The 21,278-nt window shown below is 45.5% G+C and overlaps 1 protein-coding gene across 8 annotated transcripts in view; it reads right to left on the minus strand.

Annotated features, from left to right (window-relative positions):
• Positions 1 to 21,278, minus strand: part of TNS1 (tensin 1) — a 506,243-nt gene that overhangs the window by 143,879 nt on the left and 341,086 nt on the right. For all 8 annotated transcript variants that reach the window (XM_040358202.1, XM_040358200.1, XM_040358205.1 and 5 more), the window contains 5 exons: positions 19,627 to 19,739; positions 18,470 to 18,530; positions 12,093 to 12,168; positions 7,686 to 7,815; positions 1,121 to 1,186 (listed from right to left, as the gene is read on the minus strand). In XM_040358202.1, the coding sequence (XP_040214136.1) occupies positions 1,121 to 1,186; positions 7,686 to 7,815; positions 12,093 to 12,168; positions 18,470 to 18,530; positions 19,627 to 19,739 (446 nt within the window). The remainder of the gene's footprint in view (positions 1 to 1,120; positions 1,187 to 7,685; positions 7,816 to 12,092; positions 12,169 to 18,469; positions 18,531 to 19,626; positions 19,740 to 21,278) is intronic.

Consider the following 21,278-nt stretch of genomic DNA (forward strand, 5'->3'; position numbering starts at 1 on the left):
TTCTGAATTTTTGATTTTCTAATCTCCTATTTTCTAATTCCGAAGGTCCGAAATTCCGAAGGTCCGAAAGTCTGAAATTCCGAAGGTCCGAAATACCGAAGGTCCAAAATTCCGAAGGTCTGAAAATTCCGAAGGTCTGAAAATTCAAATGTCTGAAATTCTGAATGTCCGAAAATTCTAGAATTTGGAAATTCGTAATTTGTAGTTTCAGAAGTCCGAAAATCCGGAAATTGGAAAATTTGAAATTAACAAAATTTGTAAAAATTTGTTAAAAAACGAATTCAGAATTAAATTAATTGCACGTGTCTAATTATTGGTAGATCTAAAAAAACATTTCATGCAAAGCTGGGAACTAAGGGCCAGATCCACAAATATCCTGCGTAACTTAAATCTTCCGATTTAAGTTACACCGCTGCAAAATGCCCGATCCACAAAGCACTTACCTTGAAATTTGCGGCGGTGTAACTTAAATGTGTCCGGCGCAAGGCGTGCCGAATCTAATGGGGCGAGTCCCATTTAAATTAGGCGCTCTCCCGCGCCGGACGTACTGCGTATGCTCCGTCGGGTAACTTACCCCACGTGCACTGCGCTAACAGACGTCGCTCCGACGTCATTTGCTTAGACGTTAACGTAAATGGCGTCCAGCGCCATTCACGGACGTCTTACGCAAACGACGTAGAGTTTAAAATTTCGACGCGGGAACGACGGCCATACTTAATAGGGCTTAGTCAAATAGGACTTAGCCCTATTTTTACACGGCGTAACTCGACGTAAACGACGTAGATTTAGCGCGACGGGCCCGTCGGAACGTTCGTGGATCGCCGTAAGTGTTCATTTGCATATTCTAGGCCGGCCGCAATGGCCTCGCCACCTAGCGGCCGGCCTAGAATTGCATCCTTAAGATCCGTCAGTGTAATTCAATTACACATGTCGGATCTTCTGCCTATCTATGGTAAACTGATTCTGTGGATCAGTTCCATAGATAGAAACAGGGATACGACGGCGTATCAGTAGATATGCCGGCGTATCCCTTTTGTGGATAACCCCCTAAAAGTAGATTGCTTCGCCTTTGTGCGCATTCGCTGCACCCACATAAAATCTGATTAGAAACTTTGGTTACCTTGTATCTTTTCAGGACCATACGAGAAAACGAACTCCACTTTTCCATACTCCGGGAACCTCTCATCTACGGGGGAGAGAAGAAAACATAGCTGTGATTATCTTGGAAAGAAATGTTACAGAAGTGGACATTATAATGTTCTCATATTTTGGTAGGACTGATCAAACAAGTTCTTAAATTCTACAACAGAAGGTGTCGCCTTATCTTTGGTCCTTTGGGAAAAGATAAACGTAAAATTTGAGGCCCTTTCACACTTGTGTGACCTGAAAGTCGCGTGATTTTGTCGCAATTTTTTTTGCCACGATTTTGACATGAAGCAATGCCTGTATAATGTTGAGGTCTAGGCACCTCAAGTCGCCTTAAAGTCGGACCAAAGTAGTGCAGGGACTGACTTGAAGTCGCACAGATATGAATGGTGCACCATGAAAATCATGGAGTACGACTTGTCATGCGACTTTGCAGTTCCAAGTCGCAGGGCAAGTCGTGAAAGGGGCCTAAATGCTCTTTTTTTTATTTGAGTGGCCTGGTAAAGGCATGGCAACTCCATTCGCTTTAGCTACTGATCTCTGTAAACAGCTGACTTTTTGAAAAGAAACATGTGACAAGGGGCCTAAAGTGCCACCTGCTGGCTGAAAATGTAAAATACAAAATGTTGACATGTACTACTTATATGCATATATTAAAGCGGAGCTCCACCCAAAAAGGGGAAGCCCCCCCCCCAGTGACATTTGGCACCTTGGGGGGGGGGGGGAGAAGGAGGGAGCGGGTACCTGGTGTGTATATATATATATATATATATATATATATATATATATATATATATATATATATATATATATATATATATACACATATATACATACATACACACACACACACAAATATATATATATATATATATATATATATATATATATATATATATACACACACACACATATACACACACACACACAATATATTGCCAAAAGTATTGGGACACCTTCCTTTACACGCACATGAAGTTTAATGGCATCCCAGTCTTCGTCCGTAGGGTTCAATATTGAGTTGGCCCCGGCCTTTGCAGCTATAACACCTTCAACTCTTCTGGGAAGGCCGCTCACAAGGTTTAGGAGTGCGTCTATGGGAATGTTTGACCATTCTTCCAGAAGCGCATTTGTGAGGTCAGGCACTGATGTTGGACGAGAAGGCCTGGCTCGCAGTCTCCGCTCTAATTCATCCCAAAGGTGTTCTATGGGGTTGAGGCCAGGATTCTGTGCAGGCCACTCAAGTTCCTCCACCCCAAACTCGCTCATCCATGTCTTTATGGACCTTGCTTTGTACACTGGTGGGCAGTCATGTTGGAACAGGAAGGGGCCGTCCCCAAACTGTCCCCACAAAGTTGGGAGCATGAAATTGTCCAAAATGTCTTGGTATGCTGACGCCTTAAAAAAACTGCAAGACAAAGGCATAATGAGCTAGTACTGTATGCATAGCATACTGGTTCATTATGAAATACTTACCTTAGATCGAAGCCCCCCACAGTGCTCCCGGCACACTGCTCTGGCCGGCGACATGTCTCCCAGAGTTATTTCCAGGTATCGCGGTCCCTCCGTGGCTATGATTGGCCGAAGCCGCCATAACGTCACTCCCGCGCAATAATACTGGATCCACCAGTAACGGCACATCAGCTGAAGAAACGGCACGCTCCATCCGTTTCTTCAGTGCGCATGTGCCGATGTTGTCGGCACATGCTGATACAGTGGATATCTCCTGAACCGTGCAAGTTTAAGAGATATCCACGGTACCTACAGGCAAGCCTTATTATAGGCTTACCTGTAGTCAAAAGTGGTCTGTAAGGCCTTGTACACACGATAGGTTAACCAGAGGACAGCGGTCTGAAGGATTGTTTTCATCGGTCAAAACCGATCGTGTGTGGGCCCCGTAGGTTATTTAACCTTAGGTTAAAAAAAAGACAACTTGCTTTAAAATTAACCTATGGATTGGTAACCGATAGGTCAAAACCAATCGTTGGTAGGCACAACCATCGGTTAAAAATCCACGCATGCTCAGAATCAAGTCGACGCATGCTTGAAAGCATTGAACTTCGTTTTTTCCAGCACGTTCACACGATCGGTTATTTAACCTATGGTGTGTAGGCGTGACGGACCATCAGTCAGCTTCATTGGTTAACCTAGGACAACGGTCCTTCAGACTGTTGTCCTCTGGTTAACCTATCGTGTGTACAAGGCCTAAGAGTTTACAACCACTTTAAGAGTTCCCTTCACTGGAACTAAGGGGCCAAGCCCATCCCCTGAAAAACAGCCCCACACCATAATCCCCCCTCCACCAAATGATTTGGAAAAGAGCACAAAGCAAGGTCCATGAACACATGGATGAGTAAGTTTGGGGTGGGGGGGGGGAACTTGACTGGTCCTGACTTCAACACCTTTGGGATGAATTAGAGCGGAGACTGCGAGCCAGGATTTCTCGTCCAACATCAGTGCCGGACCTCACAAATGCCCTTCTGGAAGAATGGTCAAACATTCCCATAGACACCCTCCTAAACCTTGAGGACGGCTTTCCCAGAAGAGTTGAAGCTGCAAAGGATGGGCCAACCCAATATTGAACCCTACGGACTAGGATGCCATTAAAATTCATGTGCGTGTAAAGGCAGGCGTCCCAATACTTTTGACAATATAATGTGTGTATATATTTATATATATATAATTTATTTTTTCTTTGCACCAGCTTTGACATTGCAGCCAATATACAGGTTATCATCATTCTGTTTCGGAGGTGCCTCCGCCATCCGCCGCACGACTGTCTGCGCCATTATTGATATTTCTGCATCAGCTCCGGTAGCTACCAGTAAACTCAGCAGTAAGACCGGTGCGCAGGGGAGCAATCAGCATCTCTGCCGTCCGCTATGGATGAAGCATTAAACTTAAAAAGGGACAGGCCTTTCACGTGAGGTCCTGGGGGAGAATGAAGGATTGCTGCTGAATGCAACTTCAGAGCTAATATTGGTTGCAGGTCAAAGGTCGCCGGCTGACGGCATCATGTTAAACCTTATCCGTGTCACAGGAACAGGTGCCAAATGACTGAAGTAAAGGACGGAAGCCTATTTTCATGTCAGCACCTAATATACCATATCGCTTTTCTCATTGTGTGGTGCCATTAGAGAGACCGGGAGGGACATTTGGTGGCATTGATCCAAGTGAGGCTGGACCAAAGGGACAGAGAGAGAGAGGAGTTGTGCATTCCATGTTCCGCATGCATTGTTGAGGTGAAGCCAAAAAAAAAAATGGAAGCAGATTGGTTTCTATGCAGAGCTGCACCAGATTGTGCACTCTCCAGTTTTAGCAAATCAACCCCTATGACTCCATACTGAGCTGAGTGGCTTTTGCTTTGTGCTTTGGCATCACCAAAGCCTCAAGTGTTTAGACCACACCTGATACCCCCTGGCCCTTTCACCAGCCCAGATGATGGCTCAAATACCACCCCGACACTGCATGTACTTCAACAAGATAATAGTCACCTTAACTATATGACTGAAGGGACTGGCCAGCAGGGGCTTCGGGAGAGGGGGCTGGATCCTCGAATGGGTCCCCCAAAAGTCTCAGGCATACAGTATTTAATTGTTAGCCCTAAGTGCCGCCGAGCAGGGATCATTCTGATCCCGAGCACCGCAGAGTGGACGCCCCCCCCCCCCCCCCCCGGACTTCGGGCTGAAGCCCCTGGTCTTTTTGCCACCTAGCGATGCCCCATCATTCCAGAAACTTCCTCTGAGCCCAGGACACCAGGGACCTGCTGCCTGGGGCGGAATCATGACGGCAGCAAGGGCTCACTGTACTACTACATTAAACATTCTTAATACTCCCTACTAGTCCAGATATGGTACAAATGGCACCCCAATTCTGCACTGAATGAACTGGGAAATACAAGATGCTTCCAGATATTTGACAAACTATCTCTGAGATTGGCCACCATGGTCTGAATGAATGAATGACTCGCTGTATTCATTTTTGTTTATTTATTGCAGCTACTTATATAGATCCATCCATTGATGCCGTGCTTTACATATACTGTATATTGTACATTCACCTCAGTCCCTGCCCTCAAGGAGCTTACAATTTAAGGGCCAGATCCACAAAAGGGATACGCCGGCGTATCTACTGATACGCCGTCGTATCCCTGTTTCTATCTTTGGAACTGATCCACAGAATCAGTTTCCAAGAGATAGGGAGAAGATCCGACATGTGTAAGGGACTTACACTGTCGGATCTTAGGATGCAGTACCGCATCCGCCGCTGGGGGCATTTCTCGTCGAAATGCCGCTTCGGGTATGCAAATTAGCACTTACGGAGATCCACGAAGCTTTTACGCTTCGTTTTTTCTCCGTAAGTATTAGTTTGCAAACGCAATATTAGGGCTGCTTTTACAAGGCCTAAACTGTTTAGGCCTTGTAAAAGTAGACCCTTCTATCCCGCGTCGCCGTCTTTTTTTTTCAAATTTTTTTTTTTCCCGCCGCAACTCGTATTATTTTTTTTTACGCCCGTCGCGATTCTCAAAACCCGGCGCAACGTAAAACCGCGCAAAGCACGTCGGGAAAATGACGTCGTGAGCATGCGCAGTACGGCCGGCACGGGAGCGCCCCTAATTTAAATGGGACTCGCCCCATTTGAATAGGAACGCCTTGCGCCGGCCGGATTTAAGTTACACAGCCGAAAATTTCTAGGTAAGTGCTTTGTGGATCGGGCACTTGGGTAGAAATTTTGCGGCAGTGTAACTTAAATGGGAATATTTAAGTTACAGCGGCTGGCTGTGGATCTGGCCCTAAGGTCCTAACTGACATTCATACATACACATACTAGGGCCAATTTACACAGGAGCCAGTTAACCTGCTAGTTTTTCTTTGGAGTGTGGGAGGAAACCGGAGTACCCAGAGGAAACCCACACAGACACAGGGAGAACACACAAACTCCAGGCAGGTAATGCCGTGACTGGGATTTGAGCACACAACCTTAGCGCTGCTAGGCGAAAGTGCTAACCACTTAGCCAATGTGCAAAATGGCCCTAAGACGTCAACAAGTGAGCAACCTTGGGTACAGGAGCCAGGACCGCCCACTGTTACAGCTGGAGGATAAGAGAAATGACCTGTTACGTCACTGGACATGCCAAAAGATCCTTGGAAAAAAGCCAACAGGCTGAGCTGTGGGTATTATGGCTCCCTTATTATAGGCCTTGGTATACTGAGCCGAGTGGCATTAGCTTGTATTATCTGTCATCTCTCAAGCCCTGATGAAGGGAGTATTGATCTCTAGAAACTTGTTGGATTTTTCTTCTGACCTCTTGACATGAAAAATAAGACTTTACTGGACTCACTCTTGATGTGTGTAGCGTTCCCATCCTTTGCCGCCGCTGCGCCGCATTCCCGCTGCTGCCGCCGCCGCTTGGTTAATACGGGCGGGGAACATTACAGCTTTCATTTGAATAGCTGTAGTGTTTCCCGCCACGCCGCAAATAGACACTCCCCCTTGCTCGGGTGAACTGTCCAATCCCGAGCAAGGGGGAGTGTCTATACGCAGTGCAGCGCAAAACACTACAGCTATTCAAATGAAAGCTGTAATGTTCCCCGCCCGTATTAACCAAGTGGCGGCGCGGCAGCATGTAGGTAAGGGGGACATGGCTGCATACATGGGGGGGACATGGCTGCATACATGGGGGGGACATGGCTGCATACATGGGGGGGACATGGCTGCATACATGGGGGGGACATGGCTGCATATGGGGGGGACATGGCTGCATATGGGGGGGACATGGCTGGATATGGGGGGGACATGGTTGGATATGGGGGGGGACATGGCTGGATATGGGGGGGCATGGCTGGATATGGGGGGACATGGCTGGATATGGGGGGACATGGCTGCATATGGGGGGACATGGCTGCATATGGGGGGACATGGCTGCATATGGGGGGGCATGACTGGATATGGGGGGGGGCATGGCTGGATATGGGGGGGCATGGCTGGATATGGGGGGGCATGGCTGGATATGGGGGGACATGGCTGGATATGGGGGGGCATGACTGGATATGGGGGGGCATGACTGGATATGGGGGGGACATGGCTGCATATGGGGGGGACATGGCTGCATATGGGGGGGACATGGCTGCATATGGGGGGGACATGGCTGCATATATGGGGGGGGACATGGCTGCATTTGTGGGGGGACATGGCTGTATTTGTGGGGGGACATGGCTGCATTTGGGGACACATTTAAAAAAAAAGTATCGGTATTCAGCATCGGCGAGTACTTGAAAAAAGTATCGGTACTTGTACTCGGTCCTAAAAAAGTGGTATCGGGACAACCCTACTTTGTATATTCTTCACACTGCTCTAGAGACCCCGAAGAATACCCCAGTTGACAGAGGGCTGCCTCTAAGAGTTGGATACGAAGCTCGATTTTGTCTACTCTTGGGTCCAGTGGTCTACCGACACGCCGTTTGTCTTACATACACTTGCACAAAGAAGGTTTCATGGGGGTTCTAAAGTCAAACCTTAACCCATTAAATTGACTCTACCTTTAAAGGCTTCATCCAAATCTTCTTTTACAAACACAATCCCAAGATCATGGATGGCACACGTGTGAAACTGCACCCGGAATATGTTGTCTCGCGTCGGGCTGCGGAACTTCTTGTGGTAACACTTCAGCTGTAGGAACAAGAATAGGGACACATTTAAAGGTTGCCCGAGGATGCTCAATACACACTGGGAGTACCCGGTATGATAATAATGTCTTCAGATACTCAGGGAATGAGAATGGAGTGTGAAGGGAACCCCCTAATAGTAACCATGTAGAGTCTACCTTTCCTGCTCCCATAACGCACCATAAATACGAAAGGAAGAAGCTCATTGGTTTCTGGAAACAAGAGCTGATCCTGGATTTCAGAAGTTTAGATTCAAAGCAAATCTGATAAATTTGGATGGCAAAATCTGAATCTTGATGGCTAGGTGCTATCAGGACCTACCCCATATCTTTGTGTTAATGCTACCAGGATTTACCATATCTTAGTTTTCCAATCATACCATAGCATTAGTGCTACCAGGACCCACCATATCTTTGTAGTCCGACCATATGTTGGCATTAGTGCTACCAGGACCCACCATATCTTTGTAGTCCGACCATATGTTAGCATAAGTGCTACCAGGACCCACCATATCTTTGTAGTCCACCCATATGTTAGCATTAGTGCTACCAGGATCCACCATATCTTTGTAGTCCGACCATATATGTTAGCATAAGTGCTACCAGGACCCACCATATCTTTGTAGTCCACCCATATGTTAGCATTAGTGCTACCAGGATCCACCATATCTTTGTAGTCCACCCATATGTTAGCATTAGTGCTACCAGGATCCACCATATCTTTGTAGTCCACCCATATGTTAGCATTAGTGCTACCAGGATCCACCATATCTTTGTAGTCCGACCATATGTTAGCATTAGTGTTACCAGGACCCACCATATCTTTGTAGTCCACCCATATGTTAGCATTAGTGCTGCCAAGACCCAACATATTTAGCAATCCCCCCCATATCTTTGTGTTAGTGCTACCAGGATCCACCATATCTTAGTTTTCCCACACATACCTTAGCATCAGTGCTACCAGGAACCACCATATTTTAGTATTTGACCCATATCTTCATGTTGGTGCTACAAGGATCCACCATATCTTAGTACTCCACCCATATCTGTGTGTCAGTGCTACCAGGATCTACCATATTTTATTTTTTCACCTATATCTTAACAGCGCTACCAGGACCCAACTTATCTTGGTAATCCACCCATACCTTCATGTTAGTACCAGGACCTACCATATCTTAGTATACGCCCAATATCTTCGTGTTATTGCGACCAGAACCCACCATATCTTAGTATTCCACCCATATCTTTGTGTTAGTGCTGCCAAAATCCACTATATCTTCGTAGTCCACCCATATCTTAGGTCTCGTACAGACGAGAGGATCACCGCCGAAAAATGTCCGCTAGGCCGTACACACGACCGGATTTGTCTGCTGGAACTGATCCACGGATAAATCCCAACGGACAGATCCGGTCGTGTGTACGAGGCCTTAGTGTTAGTGCTACCAAGACCCAACATATTTAGTAATCCAGCCATAACTTCGTGTTAGTGCTACCAGGATCCACCATATCTTAGTTTTACACACACACACCTTCGCATTAGTGTTACCAGAAACCACCATATTTTAGTATTTGACCCATATCTTCATGTTGGTGCTACAAGGATCCACCATATCTTAGTACTCCACCCATATCTGTGTTAGTGCTACCAGGATCCACCATATCTTAGTTTTACACACACACCTTCGCATTGGTGTTACCAGAAACCACCATATTTTAGTATTTGACCCATATCTTTGTGTTGGTGCTACTAGGATCCACCATATCTTACTACTCTACCCATATCTGTGTGTTTGTGCTACTACCAGGATCTACCATATCTTCATTTTCCTCCCATACCTTAACATTACTGCTACAAGAATCCAACATAACTTCACCCATACCTTTGTGTTAGTGCTACCAGAACCCACTATACCTCAATATACGGCCATGATCTTCGTATTAGTGATACCAGAACCCACTATACCTCAGTATACGGCCATGATCTTCGTATTAGTGCTACCAGAACCCACTATACCTCAGTATACGGCCATGATCTTCGTATTAGTGCTACCAGAACCCACTATACCTCAGTATACGGCCATGATCTTCGTATTAGTGCTACCAGAACCCATTATACCTCAGTATACGGCCATGATCTTCGTATTAGTGCTACCAGAACCCATTATACCTCAATATACGGCCATGATCTTCGTATTAGTGCTACCAGAACCCACTATACCTCAGTATACGGCCATGATCTTCGTATTAGTGCTACCAGAACCCACTATACCTCAGTATACGGCCATGATCTTCGTATTAGTGCTACCAGAACCCATTATACCTCAGTATACGGCCATGATCTTCGTATTAGTGCTACCAGAACCCATTATACCTCAGTATACGGCCATGATCTTCGTATTAGTGCTACCAGAACCCATTATACCTCAGTATACGGCCATGATCTTCGTATTAGTGCTACCAGAACCCATTATACCTCAGTATACGGCCATGATCTTCGTATTAGTGCTACCAGAACCCACTATACCTCAGTATACGGCCATGATCTTCGTATTAGTGCTACCAGAACCCACTATACCTCAGTATACGGCCATGATCTTCGTATTAGTGCTACCAGAACCCACTATTCCTCAGTATACGGCCATGATCTTCGTAATAATGCTACCAGAACCCACTATACCTCAGTATACGGCCATGATCTTCGTATTAATGCTACCAGAACCCATTATACCTCAGTATACGACCATGATCTTCGTATTAGTGCTACCAGAACCCATTATACCTCAGTATACGGCCATGATCTTCGTATTAGTGCTACCAGAACCCATTATACCTCAGTATACGGCCATGATCTTCGTATTAGTGCTACCAGAACCCACTATTCCTCAGTATACGGCCATGATCTTCGTAATAATGCTACCAGAACCCACTATACCTCAGTATACGGCCATGATCTTCGTATTAGTGCTACCAGAACCCACTATACCTCAGTATACGGTCATGATCTTCGAATTAATGCTACCAGAACCCACTATATCTCGGTATACGGCCATGATCTTCGTATTAGTGCTACCAGAACCCACTATACCTCAGTATACGGCCATGATCTTCGTATTAATGCTACCAGAACCCACTATACCTCAGTATACGGCCATGATCTTCGTATTAGTGCTACCAGAACCCACTATACCTCAGTATACGGCCATGATCTTCGTATTAATGCTACCAGAACCCACTATACCTCAGTATACGGCCATGATCTTCGTATTAATGCTACCAGAACCCATTATACCTCAGTATACGACCATGATCTTCGTATTAGTGCTACCAGAACCCATTATACCTCAGTATACGGCCATGATCTTCGTATTAGTGCTACCAGAACCCATTATACCTCAGTATACGGCCATGATCTTCGTATTAGTGCTACCAGAACCCACTATTCCTCAGTATACGGCCATGATCTTCGTAATAATGCTACCAGAACCCACTATACCTCAGTATACGGCCATGATCTTCGTATTAGTGCTACCAGAACCCACTATACCTCAGTATACGGTCATGATCTTCGAATTAATGCTACCAGAACCCACTATATCTCGGTATACGGCCATGATCTTCGTATTAGTGCTACCAGAACCCACTATACCTCAGTATACGGCCATGATCTTCGTATTAGTGCTACCAGAACCCACTATACCTCAGTATACAGCCATGATCTTCGTATTAGTGCTACCAGAACCCACTATGCCTCAATATACGGCCATGATCTTCATATTAGTGCTACCAGAACCCACTATACCTCAGTATACGGCCATGATCTTCGTATTAGTGCTACCAGAACCCACTTTACCTCAGTATACGGCCATGATCTTCGAATTAATGCTACTAGGACCCACCAAATCTTAGCATTTCCAGTTGAATTTTAACAGAAAGTATCTCAGTCTGTTTCTTTGTCCCATCACCTCATCAGGCAGCCAGGAGCTTCTCAATCTATTATGCACAATTTTGTAGCATTTGCTGCTTTGTAATCCAACTTTTTGGTTAGGATTCCCTTTGATTTCAATGGGATTTTCAGTTCCAGTTTGGCTAAAACCACAACTGATTTAAAGTTTGCCAAGTTCACTCATCTCTACTAGAGATGTTCCTTCCTTCCCTTTTGATACTGATCCTCTTTGTATAAATGTATATAATGCCCCATGTTTTTTTTAAGATCTATAACAAGCTTGCTAAATATTGAATTGTATCAAAATGTGAAGACTGAGACAAGAGATTATTATCTTACCAGGATGTCGCCCTTCAGTAGCAGCCCGGGTTCTATGGTGATGCAGATGCTGGTCTGGCTGTCTCCCTGCACGTTGCTGAAAATGACAGAAAAATTCTGTTACAATGTAACACAATCCAATGTGATCCTTATCTGGTCAATCCCTACTCTACTGTGTAAAATGACAAATGCCCACCTACCGTATTTATCGGCGTATACCGCGCACTTTTTTGCCCTGAAAATCAGGGCAAAATCGTGGGTGGGCGGTATACGCCGATACCCGCTTTCCCGCACCGAGTTTGAATACTGCGCCGACATGCACATGTACATGCACATGTACACATGCACAGTACACTCGGGTATAGTCGGGCAGTCTCGGCTCCTTCCGCGCTCACGTCCTGGACGTACAGGACGTCAGCGCGAGAGTTGCCGAGCCTGCCCGACAATACACGAGTGTACTGCGCTCTGTCGGCGCAGTATTCAAACTCGGCGCAGGAAACGAGCGGGGAGGACGCGAGGACGCCGCAGAAGGATGCCGTACCCGACGAAGAGGACACCCGAACGCGACGAAGAGGACACTCGAAGCCGCAGGACGCCGGACCCGACAAAGAGGACACCCGAAGCCGCAGACGGACGCCGGACCCAACGAAGAAGACACCCGAAGCCGCAGACGGATGCCGGACCCGACGAAGAGGACACCCGAAGCCGCAGACGGACCCGCCGATGGACGCCGCGCTAGACACCAAAACTGTTAGTACAAAAAAAACTTTTTTTCCACAGGATTCGGGGCAACTTTAGGGGTGCGCGGTATACGCGGGAGCGCGTTATACCGCGATAAATACGGTATTAATAATGGAAATGTGATGCCAATAGGAATAAACTGAGCTACAGAGAACTCCAGGTCTGGTCATTAGCCTGCACTATGGAAATGGAAGCATGTCTGTGCTCAAATAATAAAATACCGTAGCTTACCTATAACATTCTATGGCTGGAGAAGGATCACTTTGATGCAAATGGCCACAGTAAACATACTGTATAATGCAATATATGCAGAAATCGCACTCCAGAGGGTCTCCACACTCTCCTTGGCTTGTAGTGCAATGAGAATTTAAACTGAAATGCCACACCATGCTAAGAGATCCAGATACAACTTTATTTCATTCAACGTAGTCAACACGTTTCGAGGGACCCAGGGCCGATCCTAGGGTCACAGGCGCCTGGGTGCAGAAATATTTCTGGCGCTCCCACACGGGTGTGGTCATTTTACTAACTCCTCCCCTTTACAAATGTTTCTATGACAATGACTCAACCACAGAGATGCTCCCCTACAAAGTTTTCATTACCCTGGGATCCTCACATGATCTCATAACAATAAACAAAATGCAGGAAGAGAAGCAGAGTACTTTATTGGGACCTGGAGGAGGACCTCTCTGATGGACACAGAGAGGGCTTCTGTTAGAGGGTCTGTTAGAAAGAGCCCCCAGACATACTACAGACACGATACAGGAGATGGTCAGAGACTGCAGACATAGTACAGGAGATGGTCAGAGACTGCAGGCATAGTACAGGAGACAGTCAGAGACTGCAGACATAGTACAGGAGATGATCAGAGACTGCAGACATGGTACAGGAGATGGTCAGAGACTGCAGACATAGTAAAGGAGATGGTCAGAGACACATCAGTTCTGGATGGACACACACCTATGCTCAGAACACTAGTTCTGGACAAACACAAACAAGGAGAAAAGGAGGGAGGGGAGAAGTCTGCCACTTTGGCGCCCCCACCTCTGCAGGCGCCTGGGTGAAAAGCACCCTGTGCACCCTGCCTAGGATTGGCCCTGGAGGGACCAAGCACCCCCTAGCCCTGATGGATCCCCAAAATACAGCTACGTTTTTGGATTGTACTCCTGACTTGGAATAAAGTTGTATCCCTGCTTGGGAGATTTACCCCTCTCTTTGTCCTGGTGACCACTTGTGTTTCTGTGGCTATGCAGGTGATTTTTATAGCATAGATAGGATATGAAATAACGTTTTAGTTACATATGTTGTTTTTGGAAGCTAGGCCTCCCCTATTCATATGTTTATGAACTTGTTGGACTGGTTCGTGAGCTTAGGACAGGAAGTGATGCTACAGAAAGTAGGGGGAGGGGGAATAAGGACTTAAAACACACCAATGTTCTCAAGACAAAGAAGTAGGACTGGAAGGTCTGGAGGACTCGAGTAGGAAGGAGCAGTAAGAAAACTATATTACCAGAAAATCCAAATTAAATAGCTGTTTAGTATACTTAATGCATACATTGTCCTTGCTAGTTTTCTGGGAAGGATGGAGAGTTTGGGCATGCGTATATTGTATGCGTATTTTGTAATACCCTGCAGGTCATGTCTTGTTTTCCTAAAATGTTTACTCAGTTTGTGTAGGTACAGCATTTTTGTTTAGTAAATCAAATACTACTACACAACAGAGGTTATTGTGTTTCCTTGCTTTTACCGCAAAGAACTTTAACCACTAGCCGACCCGCCGCCGTCATATGGCAGCAGGTCGGCTCTCCTGCGCAAATCGCTGTAGCTGTACGTCGGTTTGCGCAGGCGTGATAGCGGGAGGGAGTGTGCCCGCGGGTTGGGCAGACTCCAGGTCCGCCAGCGGCCCGTGATCGCCTATTACACAGGCAGAATTGGGAACTGCCTTTGTAAACAAGGCGATTCCCCGTTCTGACAGAGGACATGTCAGAGATCTACCGTTTCCAGTGATCGGGAACAGTGATCTCTGTCATGTGCTTGGTAGCCCATCCCCCACTACAGTTAGAACACGATGAGGGAACAACTTTAACCCCTTGATCGCCCCCCTAGTGTTAACCCCTCCCCTGCCAGTGACATTTACACAGTAATCAGTGGCTATTTATAGGACTGATTGCTGTATAAATGTCACTGGTTCCAAAAAAAGTGTCAAATGTGTGCGATGTGTCTGCCGCAATGTTGCAGTCCCGCTAAAAATCGCAGATCGCAGCCATTACTAGTAAAAAAAAAAAAATGCCATAAATCTATTCCCTCTTTTGTAGACGCAATAACTTTTTTGTAAACCAATCAATATAAGCCTATTGTGATTTTTTATTTTTTTTTCTTACCAAAAACATATAGAAGAATACATATCGGCCTAAACTTATGAATACATTTGGTTTTTTATACTTTTTTAGATATGTATTATAGCAAAAAGTAAAAGAAATATTTTTTTTGTTTATAGCGCAAATAATAAAAACCGCAGAGGTGATCAAATACCACCAATAGAAAGCTCTATTTGTGGGGGAAAAAAAAAAGAACGTCAATTATGTTTGGGGACAATGTCGCACGACCGCGCAATTTTCATTTAACCACTTATGACCCGGACCAAAATGCAGCTAAAGGACCCGGCCAGGTTTTGCGATTCGGCACTGCGTCACTTTAACAGACAATTGCGCGGCCGTGCGACGTGGCTCCCAAACAAAATTGGCGTCCTTTTTTCCCCACAAATAGAGCTTTCTTTTGGTGGTATTTGATCACCTCTGCGGTTTTCATTTTTTTGCGATATAAACAAAAATAGAGCGACAATTTTGAAAAAAATGCAATATTTTTTACTTTTTGCTATAATAAATATCCCCAAAAACATATATAAAAAAAACAATTTTTTTCCTCAGTTTAGGCCGATTCGTATTCTTCTACCTATTTTTGGTAAAAAAAATTGCAATAAGCCTTTATCGATTGGTTTGCGCAAAATGTATAGCGTTTACAAAATAGGGGATAGTTTTATTGCATTTTTATTATTTTTTTTTTACTACTAATGGCGGCGATCAGCGATTTTTTTCCGTGACTGTGACATTATGGCGGACACATCGGACAATTTTTACACATTTTTGGGACCATTGTCATTTTCACAGCAAAAAATGCATTTAAAATGCACTGATTACTGTGAAAATGACAGTTGCAGTTTGGGAGTTAACCACAAGGGGGCGCTGAAGGGGTTATGTGTGACCTCATGTGTGTTAACAACTGTAAGGGGGTGTAGCTGTAGGTGTGACATCATCGATTGTGTATCCCTATAAAAGGGATCACACGATGAATGCAGCCGCCACAGTGAAGCACGGGGAAGACGTGTTTACATACAGCTCTCCCCGTTCTTCAGCTCCGGGGACCGATCGCGGGACTCCAGCGGCGATCGGGTCAGCGGGGCCCGGAGCTTCGGACCGGGTCGCGGGCGCGCGCCCGAGACCAACGGCTGGACAATAGCACAGCACGTACCTGTTTGGACAACTGTTTAAAAAGAGAATTTCTCTCACTTTGGAAAGAATCCCACTCACTTCCTGTTGTGTCACCAGGATGGCATATGGAAGGAAATCTTCACAATGGGTCAAAAATAAAAAAAATAAAAATGTTTTTTGTCTGCTGCTAACATTCTACAGCATGCAGAACCACAGAAGACCCAATGACTGGTTGTGGAAAATTTCAAGACTAAGAAAAGATGGCTGATGGGACGCTTAGATGCGGTTACTTAGGACACCTTCTAGGCTGGAGGTCGCGGGGGATGCGAAGGGAAAGGAAAGCAGCAGGAAGTGAAAGGGGGGCGTGGGAAAGAATGTTCAGATGCTGTAAACAAACCAAATATGTGGGAACTGGCAAGGAGGCTGAACGCTACGAAACAAAATAAAGTTCTGAAGCTAAAAATAGAACGTTGAAAAATAAATAAGAAAGGGGAGGGCTCGGTTTAGTTTGGGAATGAGGAAAATACATCGGCCCGGATTCACAAAGCACTTACGCCAACGTATCTCGAGATACGCCGCGTAAGTGTAACTATGCGCCGTCGTATCTATGCGCCATGCCCACAATCTGAAATACGCCTAAAAATAGGCTTCCTACGACCGACGTAACTTGCCTACGCCGTCGTATCGTGGGCGCATATTTACGCTGGGCGCATTTTCCGCTCCCATTGATATGCAAATGAGGGAGATACGCCGATTCTCAAACGTAGTTGCGCCCGGCGCATTATATACGCGGTTTGCGTAAGTCGTACGTCCGGCGTAAAGTTATTCCCCATATAGGAGGCGCAACTCATGCAAAGATATCACCAGGGAACACAGCCGTCGTATTTTTGTCGTATACGTTGTACGTGATTAGGGCTGGGTGTAGGTTACGTTTAAGTCGTAGGCAGTGATCCGTCGTATCTTAGGCAGTTGTTTCGACGTGATTCTGAGCATGCGCACTGGGATGCAGCCACGGGACGGCGCATGCGCCGTTCATTTTAAGTACTTCTATGGCGCTTGGCCCATCATTTGCATGGGGTCAGGCCTCATTAGCATGGCCCACGCCCACTTCCACCTACGCTGGCTTACGCCGAGGAAACCCAGCGTATCTTTAACAGCGAGTGGGAGCGAGTGCTTTGTGAATCCAGTGCTTGCCTCTGTGCGCTGGGCCGGCGTAGCGTAAAAGAGATACGCTACGGCGGCATAAATATGCGCCGATGTATGCAAATCCGGGCCACAGAACATAATAGAACATAATGAAATTATACATTTGATTTTGAACCCGACACCTGACAGAAAGAGAATAGGACCCCCATACAGCAGGGGTAGGCAACCCTGGGGCCCTCCAGCTGTTGTGGAACTACATTTCCTATGAGGCATTTCAAGTCTGGCAGAGGCATGAGGGGGCTTGTAGTTCTGCAACAGCTGGCGGGTCCCAGGTTGCCTATCCCTGCCATACAAGATATTAGCAGAACACTTGTACAAATGATAAGGTAGGAGTGTGTCTACCGCCATCTAGTGGCAACAAAACAGGTTGACACTTTCTTGTATAAAAAAAAAAACTTTACGCCGGCTACAAATTGTTTCATGCGTAGATGTGAACAGTTTGCTAAAATGTTTCAAATCCTGTGATCGGGACCCCCGATGCCAGTCATATGATGCCAGTCATAAAAAATTGACCGTGGCTGCTGATGACAGCTTGGCCACAGTTCTGGAGGCGCCAATAGAGGATGCCAGCGACACGTACAGTATATGGACTTTAAGGCCCACCTTCCCCATATATACAGTGTCTCACAAAAGTAAGTGCACCCCTCACATTTTTGTAAATATTTTCTTCTATCTTTTCATGTGACAACACTGAAGAAATGACACTTTGTATCTACAATGTTGTGTAGTGAGTGTACAGCTTATATAACAGTGTACATTTCCTGTCCCCTCAAAATAACTAACATAATAACACACAGCCATTGATGTTTAAACTGCTGGCAACAAAAGTGAGTACACCCCTAAGCGAAAATGTCCAAATTGGGCCCAAAGTGTCAATATTTTGTGCGGCCGCCATTTTTTTCCAGCACTCCCCTCCCCCCTCCCCCTTTCACCCATACACACATAAAAAGGATAAAATCTTACTATATTCCAGACGTATAGACAGGCTGCATAGATTGGTAGATCTTCAGAAACGGGCGACAACCTGGGGGATGGCAGAGGAGACAAGGTGAGAGATCACAGGACAATCTTTGATAGTCTGCAAGCGTTAGATTGTCAGCTCCTCAGCACAAAGCCTGAATGCTTCAATTACTTAAATACCACGAAAGAAAATATTTTACACAGTTTAAAAAAAAAAAAATTGTTCTGCGAATTTCTCAACCGAATAATCCCAGTAATCTGTCCAACATATTCACTTCCTAATACTATTGGCTCCATCTAGTGGCCATAATGTGGTATTTCCATGATTGGGGGTCGATGGTACTTGGTGGTGCCGCTACAGGAGGTGGTGCAGAGCCCCCCCATTGGCATTCAGTATGGTAGGGATGCCAGCGTAAGAAAAACTCACCCGGTGAGCTATGAACATTTAAACATAAACACGCCGCTCACCATAGCCGCCGATGTATGTATGTGAAAGCCTCAGTCAATGCCGCGCCCCTCGGGCCATGCCCTCTGACATGTTTCCCCCCGGGGAAACATGTCAGAGGGCTGAAGGGGGTGCCCAATGGGGCTCCTAAAAAAAAAACTCTTGCCCTACTGACACCCATCTCCATGTTTTAATACATTTAAAAATGTTTTTTTATATTTATTTATAAAAGAGTGTGTGTGTGTACACATATTATAAGAGTTCTTTCACACTGGTGCGTTTTTGTCGCGTTTTCGCAGTAAAAATAGCGCTATTAAAACACTCATAAAACGCTCCCCATGCATTTTAATGGACCCTTTCACACTGAGGCGTTGCGCTGGATGAGCGTTGAGAAAAGTCCTGCAAGCAGCATCTTTGGAGCAGCTTTTGAGCGCTGAAAAAAACGCTCCAAAAACGCCCCTCTCCATTGAAATGAATTGAAAACGCTGTAAAAACGTGGTAAAATCGCGGTGTTTTACCGCTAATTTAACGCTCCGCTATAGGCGTTTCCAGTGTGAAAGGGCTTTTATATATATATACACACACACATTTAAAAATCTGGGGTGTCAAGGTTCACCACACTGATCTAGGGGTTCTGAGTAAAAGGTTTCTGGCTGGAGATATACAGAGAGAGTTGTGATGGAGACATTTGTTCTTGGTGGATGACACGACTTACCTCCTTTGGACTCGAAGTTCGGAATGCCGTGCATGATGACGTGGTGGAGGAACAAGGGCTTGTTATTCATCTTAATGGCTCCGGACAACAGGCCGCTGAAATAATGGATATACCTGAGGAGACCGGAGGAAGACAAACCAATTCAGTGGGACACAAAATGCTGGCTAAATCCAACTGACAATCTTCAGGGCTTGACAGGTAAAATTTACTAGCCACGCCCCTTAACGCGTTTCACTCTACCCCAGAGCTTAATCATGATCCCCAGGATTAAAGGGGTTGGAAAGGTTCGTTTTTTATTTTCTAAATAGGTTCCTTTAACCACTTAAGCCCCAGACCAATATGCTGCTAAATGCCCAAAGGCGTTTTTACAATTCGGCACTGCGTCGCTTAAAAAGACAATTGCGCGCTCGTGCGACGTGGCTCCCAAACAAAATTGACGTCCTTTTTTCCCCACAAATAGAGCTTTCTTTTGGTGGTATTTGATCACCTCTGCGGTTTTTATTTTTTGCGCTATAAACAAAAATAGAGCGACAATTTTGAAAAAAATGCAATATTTTTTACTTTTTTCTATAATAAATATCCCCCAAAAACATATATAAAAAAATGTTTTCCCCTCAGTTTAGGCCGATACGTATTCTTCTACCTATTTTTGTAAAAAAATCGCAACAAGCGTTTATCGATTGGTTTGCGCAAAATTTATAGCGTTTACAAAATAGGGGATATTTTTATTGCATTTTTATAAAAAAAAACATTTTTTTACTACTAATGGCGGCGATCAGTGATTTTTTTCGTGACTGCGACATTATGGCGGACACTTTGGACAATTTTGACACATTTTTGGGACCATTGTAATTTTCACAGCAAAAAATGCATTTAAAATGTCATTGTTTACTGTGAAAATGACAGTTGCAGTTTGGGAGTTAACCACAGGGGGCGCTGTATGAGTTAGGGTTCACCTAGTGTGTGTTTACAACTGTAGGGGGGTGTGGCTGTAGGTCTGACGTCATTGATCGAGTCTCCCTATAAAAGGGATCACTCGATCGATACGCCGCCACAGTGAAGCACGGGGAAGCCGTGTTTACATACGGATCTCCCCGTTCTTCAGCTCCGGGGAGCGATCGCGAGGGAGCGGCTATAAATCCGAGGGAATCCGCCCGCCGCACGCAGCGGGGGGGGGGGTCCCGATCGGACCCCCGACCCGCGGAAAGGCAAGGACGTATATATACGTCCTTCTGCCTGTCCGTGCCATTGTGCGGACGTAAATAGTCGTGCGGCGGGCGTTAAGGGGTTAAGCTAGTGCATTGTTGGTTCACTTACCTTTTCCTTCCATTTCCCTTCTAAAAAATGTTTTCTATGTCTGATTTACTCACTTCCTGTAAGCTTGCCTCCATCATCCGAGCCGTTCAGGGATGTAGCCCCAAAGGAGGGGGCAAGCACAATGACTAACCCCCAGCCAGAACGGCTCGGATGATGGGGGCAAGCTTACTGAGGAGGAACATGAAGTAAGAAATTCAGACAAAGAAAAAAAAAATATTTAGAAGGGAAATGGAAGGAAAAGGTAAGTGAACCAACAATGCACTAGCTTAAAGAAACCAATTTAGAAAATAAAAAACAAACCTTTACAACCCCTTTAAGCTCTGGGGTGGAGTGAA

This window comes from Rana temporaria, chromosome 6, assembly GCF_905171775.1.
Source record: "Rana temporaria chromosome 6, aRanTem1.1, whole genome shotgun sequence".
NCBI classification, from domain to species: Eukaryota; Metazoa; Chordata; class Amphibia; order Anura; family Ranidae; genus Rana; species Rana temporaria.